Source organism: Netta rufina, assembly GCF_964035555.1.
Source record: "Netta rufina genome assembly, chromosome: 3".
Classification (NCBI taxonomy): Eukaryota; Metazoa; Chordata; class Aves; order Anseriformes; family Anatidae; genus Netta; species Netta rufina.
In genome coordinates, this window is record NC_140125.1 from 14,474,988 (window position 1) to 14,498,924 (window position 23,937).

At 40.6% G+C, this 23,937-nt stretch overlaps 1 protein-coding gene across 1 annotated transcript in view; it reads left to right on the forward strand.

Annotated features, from left to right (window-relative positions):
* The window catches only part of MRPS5 (mitochondrial ribosomal protein S5), a 44,066-nt gene extending 22,909 nt beyond the window's left edge, over positions 1 to 21,157 (forward strand). The window contains exons 6-11 of the mRNA XM_084285182.1: positions 9,840 to 9,930; positions 13,523 to 13,569; positions 14,173 to 14,230; positions 15,544 to 15,606; positions 20,023 to 20,159; positions 20,596 to 21,157. Of these exons, the coding sequence (XP_084141308.1) occupies positions 9,840 to 9,930; positions 13,523 to 13,569; positions 14,173 to 14,230; positions 15,544 to 15,606; positions 20,023 to 20,159; positions 20,596 to 20,820 (621 nt within the window). The 3' untranslated portion in view covers positions 20,821 to 21,157. The remainder of the gene's footprint in view (positions 1 to 9,839; positions 9,931 to 13,522; positions 13,570 to 14,172; positions 14,231 to 15,543; positions 15,607 to 20,022; positions 20,160 to 20,595) is intronic.
* The last annotated feature ends 2,780 nt before the right edge of the window (positions 21,158 to 23,937 follow it).

Here is a 23,937-nt window from a genome sequence, read left to right on the forward strand (position 1 = left end):
AAAGATGCTACTACTGAAAGTCAGATGGAAAATCAAATGGTTCAGACAACTACCAGCTTTTTAGATCATCTGATGGATCATCTGCTCCATTTACATATCAAGTTCTCATTTAATAATATATTTGAGATTACACTGAAAATCTGAAATGCAAGAAAAATGAATATTTAAGCAAGCATCAGTGAGTTCTTGAATTGCACCATACACATTTAATGGGTTCTTTATTTTAACACGTAAAATTCCTCAGTAAGGAACTTCTGTCCTCACAAAATGATGGGTTTAGCCCCACTAGATCCTTGCTCATATCTACCAGTTGTTTGAAGACTGAAGGGAGTACAACAATGAATCTTTGCTCCTTTTCCATGTTGGGACACAATTCCCCTTCCCCATACCCTTAAGGAAGGGGGAAAGCGTTGACTCCTATCCCTGCTCCCTGAGTGTAGTAACAAAATAGGTTTCACTCTCCCAAGGCTATCCAGTTCCCAAGTGTCCCAGCTGACAGGGGCTTTGAAACTGGATGAAGAGTTTTACTGTCTCGGGATCTGACATCTAGCTCACTGATTTTGACATTTATTTTTTAATACTTAAGTTAATGTGGAATAAAATTGGCTTTTGGCTTTATTTAGATTGTACTTCTGCTGCAGTTGTTACAGGTAAGTGTTAAAACCCTAATAAGCCATGCAGGTCTCAGTGTTTTCAGTTAATTAAAAGGGCACATTGGAGAAAAGTGGCTGTTCCTTTGTTACTCTGACATGTCCCAATTGCCTGCCAGTTTGGGTGCTATATTAGGTATTTACTAAAGTTGGCCATTTTGTGTCTGCATAATTATTTACAGTTAAAATACATCAGATTAAACAACAAAATGGGTTGCTATGCGATGTTTCCATGTGCTATAGAAATCTGTTTCACTGCTTTGTTATATCTGAATAACAAAAAAGCATTTCAGAAGCAGGCTGGGGCTGTACTGTTGCAGTGAGGTTGCCACAGATGTGAGAAAGTAGGAGTGTTTTTTCTGCAGAAAAATAAAAGCAGCAGCAAAAATTTCTATATCGAGCAATGAGCCTAAGAAAATTGAGTCCTATAATTTTCTGGTAACAAGTATGAGTTTTGAAATAAACAGGTCCCGTTAGCATTCTTACTTTAAATAGATGGCATATGTGATGCTATTTTTGCATGTCTTTTCCATTATCTTTGTCTTCATGACAATACAGGAGGTTAAAATAATTTGCTTGGAAACTTTGTACTTTGCAGAAGGAAGCTGAAAGTCTATTTGTTCTTTTGCTGTGTCTTGATTTTCAGCAGTTTTCAGGACTTTTATTCCATTTTTGAAGGAATGTCCTATGAAAAAAAATGCAAAAGCCTAATTTCCTTTGTTACTACTGGTAATATTTATTATTTAATATAATGTAATAACAGTAGTCATTAAAATTTACAGTTCCATTTGATAAATTACATAAGCCATTTTTACTGTAATGGGAAGGCATCATTTCAGGAATCATCCATTGTCAAGTGATTTGTCATTTTCAAAATCAGAATGGTAACATTAATATTAAAGCCTACATGAAAGCTTGTGTTATATGGCAGTGTTTGCGTTGTAGTGTGAAAACTAGAAAGCGAAACCTAGTAATCAATAAGGTGTGAAAGCATATAATATGAGGCTAGTGTCCCTTTGAATCTTTCACACATGGGAGCCTTCTGAAGGAGGAGATACAATAATGTTCTTTGCAAAAGATGGGTGTGGGTTTTTTACCCAACACTGAACTTGCCAGCTGCAAAAACTGTCTTCTGATCTCTTATTGTTTTCCCACTCTTTTCTTTTTGTTACCTGTTTCTAATAAAGACCAATTTACTTGAATTATTTTTGTGAAAGCATGGCCCCATTGTACGTGGGTCAGCGCAGCCTTCCCAACTTCCCACCATGGAATAATTTCCTTTTTCAGCCAGATGGTTAGGGTATTGTACTGTCCTATTTACACAAAAGAAACACTCATTAGTGTTTAAATGTTTAATTACTGAAAGGCGTAGACTTGATTAAAAAAAAGTTCAGGTCAGGCAACACATGCATTTTTCATAGGGAAATGGTGCAGAAGGCCACAACATAAATAGGCTGATGCTATCCTTAAAGCAAAAGCTGTTTTTCTGCAGATAAAAGTACACTGGTGCTTTGATTTATGTATAGAGCTTGGTATGATGTTGGTATTATCCTAGTCCTTGAAATCCAAAATCACTTTATGATTCTATTTTAGTTCAGGATTCTCCATCTCTTACATTGTAGGTAAAACTGTATATGGACTTCTTTCCCTTGGGTATTTGTCTGTGGGTTTTGATAGGTTTTTTAATTATTTGCCAGAGGTGGGGGTGTCTGGAGTGGTGGTTTTTGCTTTTTTATACTTTCAGATAGTGTAGAAAGAATGAAAGAATGTGAGACAAAAGAGATGCTTTTAACACTGGCATAATAAAAATAAATAGTTCTTCCTAACATAGAATCAATCAAAATAAATTGCATTGAGTTGATTATTAAGTGGATATTCTCAGAAGCGTGTGGATGATATTTCTCAGGAATCAAGTTAGTGATGAACTCTACAGAAGCCTTTGACAAGGAGTAGTTTTTGTCTTATAATTAATAATTTGTCTTATAATCAATAATTAAATATAATCAATATAGTGTGCAGTAAGTGAAACCATGTTCTAGGCTCTTGCCTGAATCTTGTCTTTTTTTCTTCCATATTGTCTCCAGCTTCACAGACTATATTCTTAGTTAAATTGACTTGAGATTGGGTATGCTTCACAAAGTTTGTATCATAATATTGGTAGTTTGTAACTGAGTACTGATGTAGCAAGAATTCATGCAAAACCTGTAATTTCATAAAGCTGGCATTTTCTCTCAAGCGAGTTAGGTTGTTTGTTCTTCCCTCTTCTCCAGCTGCATTCAGGCATGCTTCTGATTGCCCAAGACCTGTTTGGAGGAAGCATTTACCTCAACTGTTGCATGGCACTTTGGAGAAGCAGAACTGAAGGGAACAGTCAGAAAAATTCCCTTTTCTGAGCAGGGTCTGCACAACTCACATCTGGTGTGGGTTGCCCTTCCCATGTGCAAAGTAGGGATAGGTGCGCCTAACTGAAAAAGATCAGCAGCAGCTGAATGGCTAGAGGTTCATCTTCTTGCAATTAAATGTACCTAAATTTAGCCATTCTGAATCCAACCCTTTGCAAATATTGATGGGGGCAGCGGGGGGAGGCTGGTTGTGTGGAGAATGACTGTTCTGGGACTGTACAGGAATGGGGATGCTGGAAACCACTAAGCTTTCTGTACCAAACCACAGAGAATTATCATGCTTTAGGAACAGGAGCTTTATTTTGGAATGAGGAAAGCAGGGGTGAAGTCAGAAAAATAAAGGTTTGTTGGGCCAAAATGATGTCAAGGACCTTGTCTTCAGTATTTCTAAATGGCTTGTTAAAAAGGTACACAGAACTGTAGAGAGGTGTCTAGGGAATGTGAAGGCATCAAAGACTTCTAACTTCTTAACCGTATTGCTCTGTAGTCATGCGTTCTGCATCCACTATATGAAATGAATTCTCTAGCTGCAGCAGGGGATCGTAAGCAGAATGTAAGACCAGTTTCAGTTTCCCATGAAGCAGCAAGAAACCCTTCCATACGTGTTTGCTTTAGGAGCACGGAATTATTCTCGGTAGTCTTACCACTTGTGACAAAGAGAACATTCTTTAAGGCACAATCAAAAGCCTTTGTTTCTTTTTATAAGTCATTGGAAATTGTTTTCTAGCTATTGTTTTTGCAAAGGGCATAATAAAAAGGGCTTATGAAAGGAAATGCTGCATGAAATTACAGTGTCTAAGATCTGTTGTTTGACATCCTTGACTAAAAAATTATATGGTATACGTGATACTCTGAGTAATAATTTACTTGAAATGAGACGTTGGCTGAAATATACTTTTGGGGTATTAGAGCTCTAGACTTTGCTTTTAGAGCTGCAGGCAAGTTTCCTGCTCCCTGGATGATACCAAGTGTCTTTTGACTGATAATGAAAATTTCCAGACAATTTCTAAGATAGCACCTGAAGCAAGCAGTTAGAGGAAAGAATGAGAGGTCAGAGGGGAAAGTCTAGAATTTGTTACTGATGTTCCTGGATTTCTCAGAGTTTTGGCCTGTCTTTAAAGTAACATTTTGGGATGGCACTTTCAAGTGGCTTTGTTGATTAAACAATTAAATCTTACTCTTACCTGTCAGCCTGGATGAATGAAATCATTGGCATTTGGAACATTCAGAAGCTTTTGAGCGAGTTATAATTCAGCATTATTATGAATCATCCTCTGAAAAGGAAGCAAAGCCATTTCAGGTGTAGCATGGCTGTGAGCATGTGTTATTGTGCGTTTAATCCAAAGGATCCATACTCATATGTGAGCTGTTGAACAAAGCCACATTTAGACACACAGCATGACAGTAGGGCATTTGAGTTACGTTGTCTTCTGAGTGAGTTAGAAAAGACAGTTTTATGCATCTGACAGGGGAAAACTGTCAGCTCAAACCTGGTTTTGTCTGTAGTTTCTCTGTAAATTGGGCTCATTGCTAATTTGGATGAGAGCTGTGCCTGGGGTTTATTCCAGAGCTGTGGTGAGTCAGCTTGTGTGAAAAACCGTTCAAATATCTGGACAAACTTTCATCTGCTTTACCAAGTGAAGGGTACAGGAGTCCAGATTATTTCTGTGTTGTGGTTCCTCCACTTGTGTGCTTGGAGCAGGGATACCCAGTGAGCAGGATGGATGGCTCTAATCTTCCTGTCTCTCAGAGTCTATAGCTACTGAATCAAAGTCTTGATTCAGAGAGGTAAGTACTTTATTTGTTCTGCTAATGGCTATGATGGAGAGGTCAGAGTACTGACTGTTCGGTGATGTGGTAAAAGGCTTGTCTGTCTGCCCACCCACAAAGAAGGGCAGAGAGACAATAGCAGGTAGCAGGATCCAGGACCATCACAGGAGAAACAATTTGCTCGGAGGCAGGAAGGGGAACCAAAATCACACTCAGAAGAAAGGACTCCCTCACCAGCTCCCCTTGGTGCTGTCTTGGGGTAGCCTCAGAGTGACTAGATCGAGGGCACTTTGGTACCTGCACCTAGAGCAGAACTTTCCTTGAAGAGGGAGATCCTGGGGTTTGGCTACCAGATCAGGGAGTCCTGGTCCTGTGTCTTTGTGTGCTCCTGTTCGTCCCTAGGGATGACAGCACATAGTGGCTGGCTTCTGGAGGGACCAGGGAAGTCTTAGCCAACTGATGGAGTGTGATGTGTCTGTGAGCAAGGCGGTCTGTACCAGCTGCTGGACTGGTGCTGCAGGCCCATGGGGCTTGTATATTCACGTCCCAGCAGCTGGGGAGACCTGTGATGTTTATTTCTCTCTAATGGCCTTTACTTCATCTTGATAAGCTGGAGAGGAACAGTGTTGGGCTACCACTGCTGTTTGTGTTTGCTCATTGTGTTGGTCTGTGTGGCTCACCAGGTATATATGTGTGTAAGTTCTGTAGGTGTATATGTTTGTGTCCTCTGGGAGTGCATTCCCAGCTTTCTGTAAGGGTGCGTGGATGGAGGCATCATCCTCTAAGGGTGTGTGGTCAAGGATCTTTCTAATGCAAAAAGAGGATAGTGAAGGAGAAGCCATAAACAAGAACAGAGACACTGCCTGCCCTATCAGTTGTCTGTGAGGTTTGTAGTGAGCACCAAACCTTGTCAGACACAAGTTGCTAAGGATATGTGGGAATGCTTATTGACAATAAACAAACCTCATCAGTCCCGCTAATTGGTGGGCTATCAAGAAAGCAGACAAACCAGGACTTTCAGCTAAGGAAATGCAAATGTGAGGGTCCAGGGTGTTGGAGAGATGTGACTGGAACTAAAGTCCAGGCATGGGGTCAGGTAAGCTGAGGTAATGCCAGCAAGTTGCTGATATTTGAGGGGACTCACACATATGGAGTGCCTGTGAGCACGGGGTAGAGGGGGGCATGCCATTAGAATAATAGAGTAGAATCATAGAATATCCTGAGTGTGAAGGGAACCCACAAAGATCAAGTCCAACTCCTGGCTCCACACAGGACCACACAAAAATCAAGCCCTATGCATTGTCCAAGAGCTTCTTGAGCTCTGGCAGTCTCAGTGCTGTGACCACTGCCCTGGGGAGCCTGTCCCAGCGCCCGATCACCCTCTGGGTGCAGAACATTTCCCTAACCCCCAGCCTGACCCTCCCCTGTCCCAGCTCCATGCCGTCCCCTCAGGTCCTGTTGCTGTCCCCAGAGAGCAGAGCTCAGCGCCTGCCCCTCCGCTCCCCTACTGAGGGAGCTGCAGGCCGCTATCAGGCCTCCCCTCAGCCTGCTCTGCTCTGGGCTGAGCACACCAAAGCACCTCAGCTGCTCCTTGTACATCTTGCCCTCCAGACTCTTCACCATCTCTGTACTTTGGACTCTCTCTAATAGATTTATGCCCTTCTTATGTTGTGGCAACCAAACTGAAGAGGAGGAAGAGGACTTGGCTGTCCTATACTTAATTTTTCGTGAGTCCTATATGTAGTCTGTATCCCTGGCTAGTCAGGGTTTCAGAAGCTGTGCCCAAAGTGGTGGTGTCCACTCCTGGCATCCCTAACGCTGCTGCTTGTTGGACCTGGGACTATGGCAGCCTCACCTCTGTTGGGCTGTGGGATTCATCTCTCCCTAACACTTACATCAAACATCAGTACGGACTGATAAATTCACAAACTGTTCCTTGAGGAGGTCACATGTTAGTAATCTTAGCAGAAGACATGCTCATTTGCCTTCTGAAGCACATCCCTTGCCATTGCCCACCATATGCACACTTCTAGGGAAAACGTTTCAAACCCTCATCACTTGTCAGTGATACTAGTTCTGCCCTCCAAATAGCTTGTGCATTTTCTGCGTGTTTTTTTGTTTTTTTTTTTGGTACTGTAGCTTTTAGTTACAACTGTGACAAGTTCTGTCACTGTGTTAGGTATCTGCTTTGCCCTTCGTGATTTTCACAGAGGAGAGAATGATATGGACGTGATCTAACGAACACAGACTTGATTTTTGTTTATAAGATGCACAGCTTCATTACTTCGTTGTTTGTTGTTTTTTTTTTTTTTTTTTTTTTTAATTCTTTTGGCTAAGTGGCTTCTCAGGCCTTTTAGCCGTGTCCCTGAGCATCTCTAGGATAACTTGCATGGAAATGTTTTTCTTTCAGTACCCTGCCTTCATTTTACTTTGTCTCACCTTGTATTGGACCAGAGAACCTTATGCAGTGAGGGATCAACCTGTGCAGGTGCTCTCCTCTGCATCACAGCAGCAAGAGAGTAGCAGTGTGAGGCGTGTGGCTTTGCAGAAAGGAAGGCTTTCAGAGGGTGGTCAGCTTGGCCTGTCAGTCATTTCTTGTTTTCACAAGAACATAACATGGAGGGAAGAGCCTGGGGTTTTTACCTGCATCTAGCAGAGTGCAATGAGCTGCCATGTGCTTAAAATCACGGTTACCCATAGCAGCCTCTTTGGCTGTAGCCTCCTCCATGCTTTTAACTCCACATTTGAAACTGTTGCTTGTCATTCCTCCTCTTAGCAAACATTTGAGGTGCTTTCGTTCCATATTTCAGAGCCACTGTTCTCTCAGTTCTAGAAAGTGAGCTGAATCTGCATTATTAGCACAGAATAACAGGGACAGTCAATTTGAGATGCACTGTGATTAAGGTTGAGCATGCATCTGTTTTTGAATTTAAAGAATTAGCTTTAAATCCAGCTTAAATTGCAATCTAGTAAATAAGGGTAATTGTGTCTTAGTTTCAGTCACTTTTTGGAGGTCATGCTGTTTCAAAAGTGGCAAGCTGTTCATTGTGTATTAATTAATTCCAGTGCTGCTTAATGATATGCTTTCAGCTGCATTGCTTTAACTGCAGAACGGAAGGGGAGCACTTCTGAACACACTCCAGCAGAGAGAGCATTGCTCGCTTTGATGGAAGGAGGCACGAGGGTGAGGCAGGGAGAATCTAAGGACACTGTTATTCCAGCAACCATGGCTGCCTGGGCACATTATCAAGCTTGGAAAGCCTTTACAGCGTTTCAAGAGAGATGCAATAGCACTGATTGTGATGGGTGACTGAATGCATTTTCCTTCAAAGCTGCTCAGAAACAGCTGACAAGTGCAGTTTTAGGAAGGCTACTGGAGAAGCTTATTGCATGGGTTTTTCCTGCCACCTTCTGGATAGGGAGAAGAATAATTTTGAGTAGATAACCAAAATCGTGTCTTTTTTTTTTTTTTTTTTTTTTTTTGGACAATATGTATGTCAACTTATTATTTGTAAAGTCTGTATTGAGATTGGCAATGGAAGACAAAAGTATGAAGAGCAAAAGGAGACATCTCTCTATGCTTCTGGAGAGAGGATGACCCTGTTTCAATTCCTTTTTTCATAATTATTTTGCATTTTCTGTAAATAACATATTTCCATAGGTACTTTCGTCATGGAAGGGTTGTATTTTAGCTTGTCTTTGTAAGTAGTAAGATTGCAGAAAGAATAATAGCTTGGAATAAGCAGCTAATAAAGCTGATCATTCTTTGAAGCGCTCTCTAAGATACACGTGCACCCTGAATTTAACAGCATCTTTATTTTAATAAAAGCAAAAGTGGAATTTTTCAGAAGTACTCATTCCTAATCCATACCCATTGTTGTTAGTGAATTCTTTTACTTGTGAACTTCAGTAAGAATGTTTAAGCCATGGCCATGTGTCTTGTAATAACTTTATTTCAAATGTGTAATGCTACAATCAGAGCAGTTTACTGAAAAATTGTAAATGAGGAAAAGGGGTGAGTGCTGCTCAATTCCTACACTAACAATGCATGTTTAAATTAACTATTAGTATAATATATGGAAATTGTATCAGGGCTTCAAGAAAGTAGACACAAAGATACTGTGTATATATACATAAACAAATGTGTGGGTATATATGCATACAAATAAAGCAAACAAAAATACATGCTTACATACCAAAACCAAGAAAACCAAGGAACCTAGAATAGGCGCTAAATGGACAAAGTTTCAGATGATATTAGACTATTTTTAATGTGGGAGACTATAAAGCAGTGACTTGCACACCACCACACAGGAGAGCCTGTCTCAGAGCCAGAAGCAAATTTCCATTTCCAGAATACAAACCATAAGGCCACCTGGCTCCCCATTTATTGTTGTCCCCCTGCTGCAAACTAAATAGCTTCTTGCATCGCTGCTTGAAATTACTTCTGTTAACATAGTTAGCGGAATGAGATACCGTTTTCTTCCCCTCTCTTAAATGAAGTCGTCTCTTTAGCAGCTGTCATCTCAGTAATGAGCAGAGCTACAAATAAAAGTCTTCTGCAGTCTGCAAGCAGATTTAAGTCCTAGGCTTTAACCCATGTAAAGCAACATTATGCCTTAAGCAATTCATGAGAGTGCTTCTAAAATATGTCAAAACGGGAGGGAGGATGATATTAATGTCACTTGTTTTTTTCTTGCTTTTTCATCATGATTGAAATCACACGTGAAGCTGGCGACATTGGAGCGTTATCTGTTGTACAACTGAAGACAGCATAGGGAATATTTAAGTGAAACTGTACTGAAATAACTTCTCATGTGTCTGAGTATAGATTTTTAGCAGCCTTTATTGAATGTCTTGAAGCCACTGTCCCACTGCAGATGGTACTCACTGGCGAAGGCAGTATATATTGGAACATTTTATCTAATTCCTTTTTAGTAAACTGACTCTCTTTAAAAAAATAAATAAATACAATTGCATTTTGTCATAACACGATGCTTTGTGTTTCTTTCTTCAGGTGAAAAATGTGTTTTGTATGAAAGCAAAGGAAGGCAGAAAAAAATCAATACGCGCCTTAGTGGCTATTGGAAATGGTAAAGGGGCTGCAGGTATGTGCCTTTGCTATGTGTGAAAGATGCCAAAATAATCATTTCTTATAATGGGAGACTGGGAGGTGTGATGATTTGCAGGGACTTCTTACACTTGAGAAAAAATACCCTTCTTTCTACAATATTGAAATACGTTAAAGAATTATGAAAGCCTCATCTATAAAAGCAAGCTGTATAACCAAATTATACGTTCACTGGAACACTTTGTATTAAAAAAAAAAAAAGGAATTGGGAAAAGTACATGTGATTAGTGTTGGTGTATATATTATCCAAATATAAAAACAGTTTTTGTTGAACTTCAGAGTGATAGAGCTAGCCACAGGTAGGTCTTACCAGAAGGGATTGTCTATGCTACTAGTAGGTACTATTTATACTTTTAAAAAAAAAAAAAAAAAATCAGAGTGTTCATCCATGCATTAATTCCCCGTAGCTGCAGAGTGTAGTTTGTTACTTTCAGGTCACAGGGAAGAGTTTTGCAAAATCACTTTCATGTTGGTGTTTTATTTTCATTTGCTGTAACAGTGACCGCTTTGCAGTGACCATGACTGATTCTGCGTTTTCCTGGTTGTACGTTTTCTAACTGGAATTAATATTCAAGTAGCTGATTTTTTTCCCTCTTTAGACCTCAGGATAATTCCTTGCAAGTATTACTGCTTTTAGGTACGAAGTAAGGGCTTGTTTACTGGTAGTCTCAGATAGCATGGACCATCTTGATTCAGAAACTTGTAATTAAGCTGTTAAATCAGTTTCGTTCTTACTCAGCCTCCTCGGGAAGCTTTCTTACTTTATTGAAGTTAATCCCTAACTGCCCTCCCCCCCCAAAAAAAAAAAAATATATATATATATAAGGGCTTCCTAGAAAAAAATATATTTATACTGCTAAGGAATTAGAATACTCAGAGACCTTTGGATCCATTCTCAGAGTAACTTCAGTGATCTGCAGCTTGACCCGTTTGTAGGCTTTTCTATTATGATTCTTTATAAAGGTCTGTTCAGCAAGCAATTGAAGTCTAAGTATAGAAATGCTGTCTGCTGCATAAAGGAAATGGGAAAATCAAAAGAAATGTGATATTATGAAAGACCTAATAATACAAGCTGTGAACAGTGACCCTTTTTCTTTCTCAGCACAGGCTGTAGGAAGAATACTGGTCAGAGGGATTCAGTTTGGTTTTGTTCTTGTGACAGTGCTATTTAAGCACGGTTCTGCTGCACAGTAGCTCTGACCAAGCAACCTCTAGAAGCAGCCAAACCGTCTCAGTGCAGCATATAAACTGGATCAATTAGCCCTTCCAAAAGGATCCCATCTGATACGATGGTAGTGCTTCATACATGTATGTTAGTGAGGTCACTCACAACAAAGACGTGGATGGCTGAGAACCAGCATGTTGTGCCACGTTCCTCTCCCCAGAAGTTTGGAAAACGCTCTAATGAGTAATCGCAATTCTTTCTTCAAGTGAAGTGCTTAATAATCTTGGTGAGAAGAGCCTCTGAGTTGGTCAGAATTGGTCTTTACAAAATGAGGAGAACAAGAATTCCACTCCACTGCTGCTACTTAAGGGGTGCAGTACAAAATAAAGTGTTGCAAGAAAAAATCCTTGTTGGTTTAGCTGAGTCAGTTATCACTGCTATGGGGAAACACAACACAGAGAAGGCTGAAGTAGCTTGTGTTATGGTTACGAACTTTATAAACTTTACAGCTTTTTTATTTTAAAAAGAAAGGCAACTGAAAGAAAACAAAACTGAAACTTACATAAATGTTTGTGTGCCTTTGAGGTCCTTCTAATAGGTCCGTTGGATGGGCAGGGCCAACATGTTTGGCTATCATGTAGTACAAGTGGATTAAATCCAAGGTGCAGGGAGACTTGGCCTTTTGATTTCTTATAAAATCATTTATTGTACATCTCTTAAGCCTAAGCAATTGTTAAATTGATGTTTGTAATATATACAATCTTCGTGCTAGTGATATGACTGCACGTTAACAGTGCTGACCCCCTGCGTTCTTGTTTCTGCCATTTTTATGACTCATGCTGTATACAGTACATACATTTCTTTCATGAGTTCAGTTACACAAGGCCAGGCGACGGTGACAAGTACATATTAGTACTTCATTGAAGTCACACAGCTAGGCCTTTAGATGTGGCATATTACCGAATATATAACACAGCAGTGTTGCATATTGTTAAAGCAAGAAGAGACATTCTGTAGTATGCTGGTATTTAAACTTGTCACTCTCATGAAATTTCTAAAGGCTAGCAGATATTCCATCAAGAGGTAAGAATATGAGATGCATTGTATTGGTGACAGAGTATAGGAAATTGCATTTGCATTGTTATATGTAGTAAAGAAAACTGTTTTCAATACGTATTTAAAGCATCTACCTCTTGGATGTAATGATATCCTTTTATTATGAGCTTGCTAGGTATCTCTGCCGATGGGATGTGAGAGCTTTATTAAGACAACCACATTTCCAGTTGTGTGGTTCTGTACAACTTCATCTGTTTGAAAGACTGAAGTCCGGATGTGCTCCTCAAGCAGAACTTTAACTGCTGCTTGGAGGGGAAAAGTGGAATGTGTATGTAGAGGAAGGTGTGGCTCTCGAGCAGAACATGTTGCTCTGAAAAGTTCTGCCTGCCTTTTCTTTGAAAGGTTTTTTCATGAGCATTACCACGTCATTAAAGGCTTACCATATGTGCCGAATGATTGAATTGAAGTTGCCCACATGGTTTCTTTTTTTTTAATTTTCTAATCTATTGTGTGATTTTGCAATGTTAATACAAATACATTACCAATTAGCTCTGTGTGTGTATGCATAAAAGAGTATCGCATTTTCTTGTGCAGGAGTTAGAAAGCGATTGAGAACTCGGTATATGGAGCTGTATTTTGGATTAGGCTCCATAACACACGGAATCCCACAACCCCTACTGACACAACAGAAACATCAAAAGACCAAAAAGAAGCTAAACCAATTGATTTGAAGTAAAATGATTTTAATTCAGTCTGTCTTGACACTATTGGACCACAGTGCTAAAAAAAAAAAAAAAAAAAAAAAAAAAATAGGCTGTCACATCCTCTTACTTGTTCCATACAGTCAGGTGATGCCCCATTCTGAGCTGACTGCAAATACTCAAGAGACTGTGAAAGCTTTTCCACTGCTACCACAGTTCAGCTAGTAAATAGGAGTAGGTCTGAGTGTCCAGAGAAGATTAGGTAGCAGTTTGGAAACTGACAGTCTTTGTTCTTTAGACATGTACTTATGCAAATGTGCTGTTCTGTTTGTAAACCTGAGTTTTATATTCTCTGTTTTTCTAATATAAACCCAGTCTCCTTCTTTGCTTCTAGGGTCTTGGAGCTGCCATTCGTACAGATGTACTTGATATGTCTGTCAGTTTCCCTTTTTTTCTTCCTTTCCTTTCAAGCAGAATACCCTGTTACATGAAGCAGTCACCTCTGTGTTGTTTGGAAGAAACAGAACAAATACAAAAAAGAGTTAACTTAAGCCTTATTTGTCTTTGTTTTTCCCCCCTCTGCTTTTTCAGGGTGCTACCTAGTAATAACATAGTTAGTAATAACACGGCTTTTTTCTGTCTTTCAGGTTTTGCAATGGGGAAAGCAGGTGACAGAATGAATGCTTTACGAAAAGTATGTTGATTAAAAGCAAGTACAAAATAATTTATACTGGCATTTATTTTAAGTAATCTTAAGTAAGTCCACATATGTGATTTATCCATCTTGATACGTATAATGAGGTCGTCCTGCACTGACATTCTGTTAATATACACTTTATTTTCTTCCTACTCTCTTTTCTATCCCTCTTTGCTTGTTTGTTTCCATTACCTACACAGCATGCAATCTGCTTACACAGCTACTGTGTAGGAATTTTTCTCTTCCACATGCATTATGACCTTATTAAGGCTCCTTTAGACTTGAAAATATTATTTATCCATTTACATTAATCTAGTTTGTTTTAATGCTCAACTAAGCTACCAGAATAGCAATGCTAAAATACACAGTTAAAGTCATTACTATAGTGAGTAATCTTTTGAAATGTTCAATCTACTAGGAGAAAACAGTTCTTTAAATAGAACATTTTCATTTCTGTAAAGTAAATGGATTAAATGAGACAAACCTGCTTCCCAGGTTTTCTTTCTTGCTTTTTTCTATCTAGTTAACTGAACAATAATGCATTTCAAGTACTTTGCGGAAAGGTTCAAGGAAAAAATGTTTTCTTATTTTATTTGCTAGGCAAAGAACAAAGCAATACGCAGCTTACATTATATAGAGCAGTATCAGAACCACACAAGTAAGTAGTATGATTTTTTTGACTCTTTAACTTTCAACGAGCACTGAATACAGTAACAAGAACAGCTTGCAACTAGTTGCAAAGTACAAAAAGATATGAACTAAAACATTTTCTGGTTTGATGCATTATATTATTCTTTATGCATTATTTTGTTTCTTTAGAATGCTGTATGAAATCTTAACCCGATTGGTTTAACTTAGACAGCAGTACACAGTCTGCCAATCCCTGTGTAAAATAAATGATAGTTACCTGCAATAAATATGCAGTTTGCTCCTTTCTTTCATTCAGGTTTGTATGAACAGTTGAAAACTATGAAAAGTGTCGTTAATGTGAAAACATTGAGAGATTTATCTCCCTTCTATTCTCCTGCCTCCGCCACATTTAAAATTTGGTTACTTAATGCATAGTATTCCAGGCTTTTTAAAAGTGTGTAGGAGTAGTAGCAAGCCCAGGAGGAGGACGGGGGTGCAAGGTGTCCATGGTGTGTTCCATGGTAGCTTTTTGTTAATCCAATTTAACATCATGCAGGTCCATGTGATGTCAGATGTGGTACCAGTATACCCATTAGGTATCTTTTGAAAAAATTATGAAAGACAGTGACACATATTTAACCAAGTCACTGCATAAATAAAAATTCAGTATAGTCAAACTTCATTTTACAAACAAAAACTGTAGTTATCCTTATGAGTCTATTCCGTGACCATTAATATTTCACACTAATAGGTTGGCAGGTTGATTAAAGACTGGTTGATAGTGTCTCCTCCATGCTTTCTGTTCTGCTCAACATAAGTCTTCTCTGAGCCGTCCTCACTGTACCGCAAGAAATCAGTGTGCAGAGACTGACTCACTGAATCAGATGTGTACAAAACCCACCAGAGGAAATGAGTTTTGGGTTCCTTTTGAAGCAAAGAGAGGCAGCAAGACTAGAATGGCAAATTTCTGTGTAGAAAATCTAAGAAAACTGAAGTCCTTAGATTAAAAGCTGAATTATTAGAAAAATCTAAATATGAGCAAAAGGGTTAAATTACATTGCTAGTGGAATGTGGATCATTGGAGGCATGTGGACCCTTCATATTTTTCCAGCGTAGCTTGTTTTTATGCAATAATGAAGTAGTACTCACAGATGTGTAAACATTCCTAACCTACTACAGAACTTTACCTAGATAAACTCTCCTTTTTAAAGAACTCAGAGAGGAAAACTACCTAACTCTTCACAGTTCTAAAAAAGAAAGGGACTCCTTATGTTTGCTGAGCTAAACCTTTTCTAGAGGGAAGAATGTAGCCGTAATGCCTTTCTTTTCTTCCCCCTCCAGTTTACCATGACATTACTGTGAAATTTAAAAGAACAACCATCCGCATGAAGAAGCAAAACAAAGGTAATTAAAACTACTTGAAAATTCTGAAGTTCTATTAATTACCGACAGGTATTTATTTCATGAAGTTAAATCATACAGTGTTCATTTACTTCATAGATGTGTCATTTGGTGCTGTCTACCGTGCCTTAAATGGTGAAGATGACCAATGGTTTTTCACTAAAAATATTTGCTGTTGACTACATGGCTTTGGTTTTGTGCATCAGGGTTTGATGCCCACCTTGAAGTTAAAAAACACTTTCAGTCCACAGTGGTAGGAAATAACTGTCAGTAGTTGCAAAGTATGGCAACTCAGCATGTCCGGTGTCAACAGTTCCGCACAAGAGAAGATGGGCACCTCCGTCAAGGCTTGCCTAAGCAATGCACTGATTAGACATGCCAGCAAGACACAGCAGATGCTCAGATATTTGTTTTTTCTCCCAGGACTGTCTCCTGGTAAATGATAATAGGTGGTCTTTCATTCCATCCTATGTGATAAAAATAATATGATTAATAATATGTAGAGATGAGGAAAGTGTACTTGCCCATGGACAGGTTTCTGCTGTTGCTACTGCTCATCCTCCCAAAAAATGAACCCTGACTGCAACAGTAGAGATTTTACCTGGGGAAGTTCTGCTGTATTATGAGACAGGAAACTGAGTGAGGGCCATGGCTGCATCCCCCTCAAAGCTTTCATCAAAAGAGATGCACAGCTTGCCATATGTTGTCTCAATGGTGTGTCCTGTGTCTGATAGCTTCCTTAATGCTGACCTTTTGAAGAGACACTGCTTACTTTCCTCACCTTCAGTGCAGTTGCAATGTATGCCTTGCCAGCCAGTGACAATGATGGAGATACATCCAGAGCAACCTTGTAAGCTGGTGTCATGTTCTTCAGGGTTGCAATACAGAAAGTTGTATATGAAATAGTTTGGGGAGCTGAAGGTTAGCCTATTTCTAATGGACTGCAGTTTTCAGCATGACCCAATTTACCTTCTAGGTTTTCTGTTTTGAAGACCTGTAATGGCAATACGAGGTCATTTCTTTGCATGAATATTTCAGTTAAATCTTTTATGTACAAAGGTTTCATCTGACTTGCTTAGCCTACCTTTGCTTTCAGGATAGATAAAGCAGCTATTTTATAGAAAACAGATGTAGCTTGCTGCTGAGTGCCCTTAATTGGTCTTCTAATTTTAAAATACAACATGAAACGAATTCAACTACATAGCTAGTTGTTTGTAAATCACTTCAGATTCATTATGATGAGACCTAAATTGCAAGATTGTTTAATGATTAACTCATAATAAGTCAGAACCAGGATAATTTTCCAGTCAGAACGCTGTCATTGTGTTCACCTACTTAATTTATCAGTTCTGTAGCCTTTTGAGCAAGCTGAAGCACTGACACTTTGGACGTACCCTTTGATTTTTGTGTATCTGGTATTATTGTTCTGCACTGTCACATTAGTAATATGAGAAGCTAATATTAATGTTCGGAGTTATGTATTTTGAAAGCATCTAAAAGTGCTATGAACCTTCAACAATTTTTATTAGATGACATTATTTTGGTTCTGGGATGAGGGTTTTTTTAATCAGTGTGACAGTAATGCGATAGCACGAGCTTCAAAAAATCTTTACAAGTCAACAGGTAGAGAGTCAGACTGTCTTATTTGCATTTCTGCATTTCTTTTTGCATTTAAGGAGCTCTCAAGGTTGTAAATCAAGTAATTTCATAGAATCGTAGAATTAGAATGGGTTGGGTTGGAAGTAACCTTAAAGATTATTTAATTCCAACCCCCTGCCTTGGCTGGGCAGGCACACCTTCCCCTAGACCGGGTTGCTGAAAGCCTCATCCAGCCTGGCCTTGAACACTTCCAGGCATCCACAGCTTCTCTGGGCAGCCTGTGCCACTGCCTCACCACCCTGATAGTAAAGAATTTCTTCCCAATGGCTAATCTAAATCTACCATCTTTTAGTTTAAAGCCATTACCACTTATCCCATCACTACATGCACTGATGAAGTGTCCCTCCCCAGCTTTCCTGCAGGCCCCCTTTAGATACTGGAAGGCTGCTGTAACATCTCCCTGGAGCCTTCTCTTCTCCAGGCTGAACAACCCCAACTCCCTCAGCCTGTCAGTGCACTTCTGTGGTTCTGAAGGCCAGCACTGATACCCTGTAGCTGTAATTAATATGTATGAAAAAAATTAGTTATTTGTAGTTTTCACATTAGACCATCTTTTGTAACATTCCTTCTACTTGCTGTTGACATTACAACTGTATAATTATGTATGCTGAAACCTCTTGCTTTGTGCAATTTCAGCTGGCAAGTTGTTACATTCAGTTTATTCCCTGCTCCTGTACTTAGGGCACAGGCAGCGATCTCAACAAGTGATAACGACAAATCCCAATGTTTTCAGATTAAAGATAAAGTCACTGTTACACTTAATATCCCTTACTTTATTCCTAATTCCTGCTAAATGGAGAAATGCCCCATCATATAGTCAGGATGCTGTTAAACAAGGGAAATCCAAGTTAAGAGTTCTATGATATGAACATCTGAATGTGAGCTTAACTCGGAGTAGTCTCTTAGTGTGGATTGAAAGTGGGTATTCTCTTTCTCACTAACTCATGTTAGTGGCTACCAAGAAAACCTACTGTAGATTGTCTATAACAGCCTGTATTAGTTAGGAGCGCTACATTTTAAATGCTTTTCTTGATCACCTTTGTATCAAAAATCAGTGTGAGAAAATTTGCTGTGTCTAAATGACCTTACTCTCTTACGTAGGCTTCACTGAATTAAACCACAGTAACACAGTTGGAGTGCCAGAGGCAAGTTAAAAAATGCCAGAGCACAACTTTTTGTTTCCACAGTTGGAGTTTTCAGTCGGAATCTTTTGCTTTTGTGTTTGGAATAAATTCTGTTCAGTGACTGATGGACTAATTCGCTGCCTTCTGAGTTTCATGCATTAACAATCCGCAGAAACCTGATTGAATTGAGGTGGGTGAAAAGCAACGATGCAAAACACCAGAAGGAAAATGCTTTAAGTCACTGAAAATGAAACTTTGACAAACAGCCTTTCAGAGATCATTCACATGTAATTGTGTCGAAAACCTGACTTTGTATTGTAGCATAGAAAATGGTGTTTTCTCAAAAGGCAGAACAAATGGCTTTGGATGGTTATAATTTCCTTTCCGATTACAGGTTAAAAGAAAAAAAAAAAAAGGCAATATTGGTGCAGTAAAACATGCAGCACTGGAATAGATTTTTTTTTCCTCATTTACTCTGCAGCAAAACTGTTCTGCAGAGTGGATTAATCAATAACCTGGCTTTTCAGCTTCTAAGTAAAATACATTAGAACTATCATAAAGCGATTTATGAAGATTAATAGAGCTAGGCCACATGAAACAAGTCTCTTGGGGAACAAGAGAACAGAATTGGATTCCTCAATAAATAACCCCTTCATTAAAGTCTGGCAAGTGTAAGAAAGCATTTGCAGTTAATGCTAATGCACTATAATTATACATTTGAGCTAATATAACACTTCCAACTGGAGATAGATGCGAATGAGATGCAAAGCTCTGTTGTGTTTGTGGATTTGGGGATATGTTTGCCTCTCCCTCCCACTCACCTACACATCCAAGTTGTCACTGTTACTGGGTTTTCTGCTTGAAGCATACTGGTGGTTGTGAGCTGTGACTTCATGGTAGGAAACCAGTTTAAATCCACCTTGTAGATGTGAACCAGGACTTTAAAGTCAGGTTTACCAGCATTAGGAGTTACCCAAGCTGTCATCCAGCACTTGTCCAGTTGGAATTGCAAAGGAAGCAGTTTTGAAGCTATTGCAGGTATTGCTTCTTGGAAGAGACAGTCTGGGTGGGAATCTGTTTAGATCCTCAACCCTTGCAAGGGATTTGTTTTAATATGCTTTTAATAACCTTCTTGCCTTGCTTCTCTGCAGATTTTTTTTCTCAGTTTTGGGAAGTACTAAAATGTTCTTTATCTGCTGAGTGGGAGAAAAATTACCTTTGTTTGGTGAATGTTCGTGGGGGTGGTGGGAAAGCTGTCTGTAGAAGACTCTTCTAAAACTGCCACTGGCACTTCTGAAAAATAATACCCAAACCTGTGGTATTAAACAGTTCTTGAGGATGCTGCATTTTTTTATGTTTTGAGTGTATAGATGGTGACATTTTTGTTCAGTTTTGCAATATGTTAAGTGGAATATATTTAGTATAAAAAGAACATGATCTTTATTTTAGCATGGCTGCAAAGATTGGGGAAAATGGTCCTTCCAGAACGATTTTACCATTTTTAAGGTATATTTGCGTGTCCTAATATAATAGATTACAAACGTAACTAAGAGAAGGACCTAGTTCTCTGTTTTTCCTAATCTTAGTCACGTGCTTACAGATAATCACGTAATGTCAATTTTTTTTTTTCCTGCAGGTTATGGTCTTCGTTGCCACCGAGCTATTATCACCATCTGCAAACTAATTGGCATTAAAGACATGTATGCTAAGGTTACTGGATCCAAAAACTTGATTAACATTACCAGAGCTCTCTTCAAAGGACTGACACAACAGGTAGATTACACTCAGTCGTTCTATTCATTAGGTCAGGGGACAGAATGGGATTGATATTGCAGTGGTTTGTGGTCAAACACATTATATTTTAGGCTTAAAACAAAGTGCTCTTCCCAAGAGCAAACAAAATCAGCACGTAAGTAATTCTCCTGCAGTTGTATGAAGTTGTCCAGTCAGGAGCGTTCTACAGCTAAGTGCCTCCAGGACACATCTGAATTTCTGGGCTTCATTTGTGGTATTTTTGGTGGCATTGGAATAAGCATGGGCAGAGGCCACAACCAATATTGTGTATCATTGCTCCTGAAGCTGTCTCCTAGATGATTTAAACTAGGATCAATCAGAAGCAGGAAACAAAGCAGCCTTTCCTCTAAGGTTTATTAGCCTGAGACTTTCTTCTAATCATCTTTTCTCTTTCCTGCTCCTCGTCTGCCCCCAGGAAACTCACCAACAGTTAGCAAACGAGAAGAACCTCTACGTTGTGGAGTTCCGTGAGGAGCAGGGCCCACTGCCCATCGTTGTAGCACTGCCTGAGGGGACCGTCCGTGAGGATCCTGAGCCTGAAGATGATGTTCCAGACACTAAGTTGGAGTGGAGCGAGGTGAAAGAAGCTCAGGGAATGAAGAAATCACCCTGGACAAATGTCAGGCAGAGAGTATGGTGAAAGATACAGTACATCTTTCCTTGCTGCTCAGAGATGCAGCTGTAAAAGTCCAGCCCAGATGGGTGGGTTGTCTAAGCTTACATATCAGAGGAGGGCACCGGTAGGTCTCATGCCATTCGTGTTGCTGCTCCCATTGCTACCATTCAGTAACACCGTTTGCTTTCCCACAACTCTTCCCACCACTGTCCAGCTAAGGACATTCGGAAGGAAACAGCCAGTGGACATGACTTTTACTTCAAGCATGCTTTTACTTGATTCCTGAAGATGATGCGTCATGAATAGGTCCTGGAGTTTCATTCACTTTGGGAAACTACTGATTGTGGAAGCAATAAAGAATCCTCAGAATGAGTTTGGTGTGGGTTAGTGTCTTATTTGCAAAATGCTGATGTCTGGGAGACCTTGAAGCAAGCATTTCTCTCCATAGGCTTGCTCCGAGTGGTGGGGCAACTGAAATCAGAAGATAGAAGGTAGGGGAGGGGGGAAAGGAAGGTGGGCAGCAATGGGATATGTGTAAACACCAGTTTGCAAGTGGGGGAGTTCCCCAATTGAAGCAGAGCCTAAATATCTGAGGGCAAGCAGCTGTGAGAAAAATCTCAAACAATTTTCTTCAGACAGGATCTTCTGTGAAGCTGTTTTATTCGTGACTGCAATAGTGGGCGTCCTGCCAGTTAGGAGTGCATTATAGTAAACAAACCGTCACCTTTTATTCCATATTACCTGACACCTGATCACCTCCCCTGTTTCCTCATTGCCTGAGTACTACGGGTTCACAAGCTACTCGATGCTTCTCTATACCATATATACACACACAATTTTTCTTTTTTTTCAACCCTTTAATTTCTCCCTTTTTCACTTTTTTCCCCTTATGTTTTGAGAACCTGTGATCTTTGTTCTCTGCCGGTTTGGTACTGGGCACAGTGGAGTCTTTGGCCCTATCCAGAATTCAGGATAAAACTATGTTTTATCATGTATTAGAGTGACCCAAGCTACAAAGCAGTTCAGAGGTTGGCTTCTGTGCCTTCCTGTCGAAGATGCTTGCTGTGGCATTTCTCTGATCTTTCTGGATGGCAGCACAGCCACCTGGTGTATCCACCACTCCCACTTGTGTTGTCTGCAAACTTGCTGAGGGTATGCTGCCCTTCATAAAGATAATTAATGGAGATACTGAACAGGACTGGACCTGTTATTGACCCTTGGGGCTCAGCCATTCAGCCAGTTTTCAGTTCACCTTACTGCCCGTCTAGCCCATACATTAACAGTTTGTTTTCCTCCGGGCTTTGGGTGCTTCTCCCAGTTGCCATTACAGACCACAGATCATCAATGATGTCCTCACGGTGATAGGGCAGTAACTCATGGCTGAGCTCTGCCATGAATCTGAAACAAGGGCATTTCTGTGGCTGTCCTCGGAATTAATGGGGTTTTGATGCTTGATTATGTTAGTATCATGGGGACCGTGGAGCAGCACGGTGCTGTGCCATCAGTGTGAAGATCAGAGGTGGGTAACGGCCCGTAGTTGGCTCAGGAGAGGGGCAGGCACCCATCAGGTTCTGCCACAGACCCTTGTGGAGCTTTGATCCCTCCCCAGGAGTTATCTTGTGTGGCTTTCCCATTTTCCAAGTTTGTTCACGTCAATGTAGTTGGTTGTACAGATGTACCCAGCACACAGTTCACTCATCGCTCGCAGATAGAGCTGACTATAAAATGAGAAACATCAGGCACTCCTGCAGCTAGCCCTAATTGTTTATTAAATCCTTGCTTCAGACAAAGCAAATTCTCCAACTCAGATGTGGAAGTGCTCCTAACTCACTGCGTCCCTAGAGGCGAGGTAACGTAGGTGCCCGTGTGCAGGTATTTGGGTAACAGCTAACGTTATGGTTAAGAAGGTAGTCTTCAATTAAGCAAGAACAACCGAGATAACGATCTGGACATAGTTAATGAATTACATGTCCGTAATCTTGTTTGCATCAGAGGAGCTGAGGTTTTACCTGCCTTCCAGGTAGGCTGGTTTGTCTTTAACTGGAGTGTAGGTGCCTGATCTCTGAAGTAGATGCCTGCAGACCTTGTTTTGCTGAGGAAGCTGGAAGAGAAGAGCGGAGGTGGAAACTCCAGTTACGCTCCTGGCTGAAAGGTAGTGGTGGCTGCAGGGCTGCAACAAGCCTGGTGGTTTTAAGCGTGATGGAACTTCAAATGCTCCGAAAAAAGGGCTGGTTCATGGCATTTCAAATGGGCTCTGCGCCTTCAAGAGAATCCTTGAAGGGGAGGGATGGGAGGATAAATGAAATATGGCGTGAGGGGGAGGATGATGGAGATCAGGTGCTAGCCCGGAGGGATCCAGAAGTGTCTGACTTGTTTCATAGGAATTTATCTTCATCCATGCAGACTTCTAAATCCCAACTGGATGCGGTAGCTTTTGGGTGAAGCAAATGCTCCCAGGGTTCCTGCCTCCACAGGACAAACAGCACGACACCATCCTCCTGCCAGGTCCCGCTGGTCTTCCGATCAGGTTTATAAACCCTGCTCAGCAGCGAGAAGGCGAAAAAGGGAATGCAAGGGTGGGGTGAAGCCTCTGTGCATCCTTCCTTGGTGCATAACTATTGCAGGCCCCAGGGAGGCAAGTTCAGTGCTCTCACACTTGAAGTGAACAGCAGTTCCTCTGACAAACCCTGGACAAGGTCCAAGCCTGCCACCTTTGCCACGACCAGTGTTTCCAGGGGGGTCACAGCAGGTTCTCAGGTCAATGCTGTCCCCAGGGCTCTGTTTTGGGGTAAGAACTGGGACACACGTGGCAGAAGGGGGCTTGTAGGCCCTGGGAGAGCCGCTGATCTGTGGGCAGCCCCTTTCACTTCAGAAGCACGGAGATGTGCCGGTGACCTTGGGCTGCCCAGCTTCCAGGCACATGGGGACTTCTTGGGTGTAGTGAGAGGACTGGAGGGCAGGGCGTGAAGGGCAAAAGAGATCTCAGAGGGCTTTTTCCATTTGAATTGTCTCTTCTCCTTCCCTCCTTGTGAGGAACGTGCATGTTGTTGTAACTCACCCGGGAGGTGCAATGCAGCAACCTGGTGCAGCAAAGCCACACCTCACCATGTCACCCTCTGCTGCTGTCCCAGGTGTAAGCCG